This window comes from Cupressus sempervirens, chromosome 11, assembly GCF_028749045.1.
Source record: "Cupressus sempervirens isolate cs-2001-9-10 chromosome 11, ASM2874904v1, whole genome shotgun sequence".
Classification (NCBI taxonomy): domain Eukaryota; kingdom Viridiplantae; phylum Streptophyta; class Pinopsida; order Cupressales; family Cupressaceae; genus Cupressus; species Cupressus sempervirens.
Genome location: NC_143128.1, coordinates 167,268,297 through 167,273,204, shown reverse-complemented (window position 1 = coordinate 167,273,204; position 4,908 = coordinate 167,268,297). Strand labels below are relative to the sequence as shown.

The 4,908-nt window shown below is 36.2% G+C and overlaps 1 protein-coding gene across 1 annotated transcript; it reads left to right on the top strand.

The window, feature by feature from the left end:
- The first annotated feature begins 1,552 nt into the window (after window positions 1-1,552).
- LOC149528707 (putative aquaporin PIP2-8) lies at window positions 1,553-4,150 on the top strand. The gene is made up of 4 exons (XM_089811390.1): window positions 1,553-1,929; window positions 2,413-2,708; window positions 2,884-3,024; window positions 3,568-4,150. Exons 1-4 carry the CDS (start codon window positions 1,641-1,643, stop codon window positions 3,685-3,687), a joined length of 846 nt encoding a protein of 281 aa, XP_089667516.1. The 5' UTR covers window positions 1,553-1,640; the 3' UTR covers window positions 3,688-4,150.
- Window positions 4,151-4,908: the final 758 nt, after the last annotated feature.

Sequence of the window (4,908 nt, the reverse complement as noted above, 5' to 3'; positions counted from 1 at the left end):
TTGTTGGGTTGAATACCTTCACTTGTGGTAATTTAGCTATAAGATGACTTCATCTCATTGAATACCTCTACTTGTTGTAACTTGGCTATAGGATGATTTCTAATTGAGATGTATATTCATAATGTTGACAATTGCTTTATAGAACTAAAGATGTTGATATCCATACAAGTCTTGTAATTTTTTTTAATAACTAATTATTTATTTTATTATAAGAATTTTAAAAAAACATTATTTATTTATATTTAGAACTACAAATATAAACCAATCCATAAATAAAGGTACAAGTAATTCAAGCATACAATTTATTATTTCTACATTTTATAATTGTTATAAAGTACTTTCTAATTTAATCTAATAATATTTTTTATCATTAATATTTTACATCACTCCTCATAATCCATCATTAAAAAGGAATTTAAGATGTCCAACTTCTAATCTATTCAAATGACCAATATATCTTTTGTTTTAAAATATTCTAGTACTAATATTTTTTATAAAAATATTTGAAAAGAAAAATTTTCCTACTTGTTTTAAAAATTCTCTTAAATAAAATACACAATCATATTCCAACAAATCCTCATCAATATAATTTAAAGAATATATAAGTGACTAATATAATTTTGTTTGTGAAATAATTTAATACTAGTTTTTCTTTAATAAAAATAGTTTTGAATTCGTCGAATAATCTAGTATCTCCTGACCTCCTTTTTTGTGAATATGTATTTTTAAATTTACATTTCTATTTGATTTTTAGTTTTCTTCAATAAAATATAGTCATGTTCCATCTAATTCTCCTTCAGCTTAATGCCAGACAGTACAAATAAGAATACAAAAATGCACTGTCGGTAATTAATAAGAGGCAATTAATCTTTGATTTGATTGCTACAGGCAATGGTCAAATTCCATGCACTATTTACGGATGCTGAATGTACATCTTAAAAATATACGTGATATAACATGTGTCATAAATACATTCAAGGCAAAACTGTATCAAATAGTTACAGTACCAGTACTAATTTTTTTCTCCTAATTAGCTATTGTCCTAGCCACAAAACTTAAGCATTTCAATGAATGAGAATAAAATGCTACGGAAAATCTGACAAGAACCACAAGCTCACGTTTTCCCTTAAAAACCAAAAGAAATTCACTGTTACTAGAAAAATACAAATTGTCCATAAAAATTCACAAATTGCATGATATATATTTCTCTGATAAAATGACACCTAGCATGAAATTGGGGCCCATTCGACGGCCATGATTTTCTCTTCCAAGTAGAGTCCTCTATACCGTGAGCTCTATACTGTCCTGATTCCTTTTACGTAGATTAAGAAGAAGAACAAGAACAGCCCATAATTCAGAAAAGCAGACAAACATGGCAGTAACCGTAGCTAGGAATAAGGCATTGAGATGACGTGTACTGAAGGGATTGTGGTGGGGACAAGCATGACATGGAGAGGCGGTTATGGGCGGCAGCATGAAGCCATTGTCGCCACTCTATGCAATTAAGCTCTCATACCCCCATAAATAACAAGAGCAGGGGGCCTTTTTGCATAAGGTCTGATCATAAGCTCGGGGTGTGTTCTGGAGAATTTCTCTGAGCCAGTTTAGTTTTGATACATAGATTTGATTGAATCAGAGGCATGGCAAAGGAAGAAGTGGGGGAGCAGCAGGGGCAGCTTGCAGCAAAGGATTACATAGACCCACCCCCTGCACCTCTGGTGGATTTTGCTGAGTTCAAGCTCTGGTCTTTCTACAGAGCTCTGATTGCTGAGTTCATTGCTACATTGCTGTTTCTATACATCACGGTTGCTACTGTGATTGGTCATAAGAGGACTTCTGCTGGATGTGGCAGTGTTGGGCTTCTGGGTATTGCTTGGGCCTTTGGGGGCATGATCTTTGTCCTCGTTTACTGCACTGCTGGTATTTCAGGTTTGTAGTCTTCTTTTCTAATGCTTCTTTTATAATTCATTCGACTAACAGCCAATATTCCTGTTCAGAATTTGTGACATGGTTAACTACTGTATTTTATAAGTCTAGTGGTTGCATTGAACCATTGACATATTGATCTTTTAGTGCAACAACCCTAGCTTATAGCAAGTGGTATGAGAGCTTGGTCACAATTTGAATCTCGTTGGGTAATGCTGAGGGGGAGATTGTTTGAGATTCTTTTTCAGATTCGTGACATAGTTTAACCTCCTCATGTAATCTATAAGTCTAATAGTTGTGTCTAGTTGGTATGATCTTATAGTGCAAGGACAACCCTTATTGTAACAAAGTGGCATCAGAGAGCTTGGTCACAGTTTTGAATCTCCTTCGGTAATGCGCAAGGGGAGATTGTTAGACTAAGCTCTTTGTGTTCTAGGAGTCTAGTAGTTGTATCTAATATTGACAGATTGATTTGTGTTTGTGCAGGTGGCCACATCAATCCCGCCGTCACTTTTGGGCTGTTTTTGGCAAGGAAAGTGTCCTTGCCAAGGGCTGTCCTGTACATGGTAGCTCAGTGTCTTGGTGCCATATGTGGGACTGGACTAGTGAAGGCGTTCCAGAAGAGTTACTATGAGGAATATGGAGGTGGGGCTAACTCAGTAGCCAGTGGGTACTCCAGGGGTACCGGTTTGGGTGCTGAGATAATTGGGACCTTTGTGTTGGTCTACACTGTTTTCTCTGCAACTGACCCTAAACGCAGTGCCCGGGACTCTCATGTTCCTGTATGTTATCTTTTACCTCGTCTTGTTCTTGTTAATTTTGAGCTTGGTTTTGATTTTGATCTCAGATCAATCCTCATAAGTTTTTGTAATGAAGAATTTGTGGAATTGTAGTTGTAGGTTGTTGTACTTGTTTTGGCATATGGGTTTTAACCAAGCAAAGGTTTTTTGTGTGTAGGTCTTGGCTCCATTGCCTATTGGGTTTGCTGTTTTCATGGTACACTTGGCCACCATCCCTATCACAGGAACTGGCATAAACCCTGCAAGGAGTTTTGGAGCTGCTGTAATCTATGGCCATGATAAAATCTGGGATGACCATGTAAGTAGCAGTCTTTCGAAAGGTTGCAAACCATTTTTATTAGCCTTGGTTCCATTCCACCTTCTTTTAGTACTCTTTCATGTTTTGTTTTTTTAATAAAGTTGGTTGTCTTGTATGGATTCTGGCGATGGTGGATAAGTTTCATAAGCCATGGTCATTGTGAAATAGCTTTTCAAAGCTGTGATTCAGGAGAATTCCTGTTTGAAGACTCATCTAACCATTAGTGGTCACTAATTCTCATATTGTGATCATGTCTTGTGCATGTTTTTGGTTAGATGAGTCATTTAGAAGAGGACCCAATGAAATTTTCTATTAGTTGAAAGTTGTTTTTACTTGAGTATAAAGATGTGTTCTTTGGAAGATTCAGCTGGTTTGGTAGATGAATCTATACGAACATGTTGGTTATATGAGTCATTCAGAAGAGGACCCAGCAAGATTTCTCATGTTTGGAAATATGATTTAACTGAAGCATAAAAGATGCGTTCCGTCAAAGATTCATCTTTTTTATGATCTAATTTCCTTGTGTCATTGCTTTGTTTGCAGTGGATTTTCTGGGTCGGTCCCTTCCTTGGAGCTTTTGCAGCTGCTTTCTATCACCAATACATTCTAAGGGCGGCAGCCATAAAGGCTTTGGGATCATTCCGTAGCAACCCCAATGTTTAAAGCAGTGGCACTGATGTAGTTAAAGTTGTTTGTGTTGTCTGTAGGCCTTAATTGAAGTAATTTTCATGGAAAGGGGTATGTAAAAAAGTGGATGAGACCGGGGAGCATCATGTGGAAGAGAGTGGTGGGTACAAAGCTTGTTAAAGTTCTCACATTCATAACTCAAGAGTGGTAGTCTTGTAGTACTACCTGTTATTCTATGTAGCAACAGGGCAGCAAGGTGGTGGAAGTCCTTTTTTTCTTTGTATTTTGGATTGGATATAGTTGCATGAGTGTATTTAGAACCAGTCCCCCTCTCTAACAGAGGTGGGAGAATTGTTCATATGTTTCTTGAATCTTCCTACAGTTGTTTAATCACTGTAATTATTATGGTGTTTTGTATGCATTCTTCTTTCAAAAGCAAGAATATTTGGACACTTGTCCTAGCCATTCATTGGAATTGGAAATCTCTTTTGGGCTTAAATTACAGTGTCAGATGAGCATGTGCTTGATTCAGCTTTTTTCTTTGTTTAGGATATATGGGCACCATATGAATCTAAACATACAGCTGTCTGTGCTTTCTGGTTTTGCTTTTCCTTCCAAAAATGAGGGGCTACTCTATCAAGGGGTTTTCTTTTTCTTTTGTATGGACTTGTAAGTAGGAAAATATTCTCTCTCTTTTGTATGGACTTGTGAGTAGAAAACTATCCGTGTCGTAGGTAAAAGTTACAGGGCCAATTTGAACGAGTTGTCATTGAATTATGGAGAAGTTAACTCCTACTCCATCATGGCTGACAATGACCATATTGCTTGGGACATGTTTCATATATCATGGAGTGTGGTTTGGAGCATATACTTATTTCTTCTATTAATAGTCTACATTTTAATGGTCACTCGCTTCCTTTATTACATATTTAATTATAAAAAATCATGTCAATCTTATCCCTACTCCATTTCAGGCATAAAGAAAAGTTTTACAACTAGTCATTTTCATAGATGCCTATCTGAAGGTCTGGTTCTTATCCAGAGCGTTCCTGAGGTGAGTGGTCCTTGTCCCTGGGAGTAAAGGGTGTGGTCATTATTGAATTGTAGTATTTTATTATATTATGTTTTGAGTGGACCCTATGTGTTTGGATACTGTGCAATCTTTCGTCTTTTATGTATTTAATCTTTTGATCAAATTTATACGGCCTTGTAATTAATGAATTCAGAAATAGCAATTTAAAAAACTATGAGCTTGTT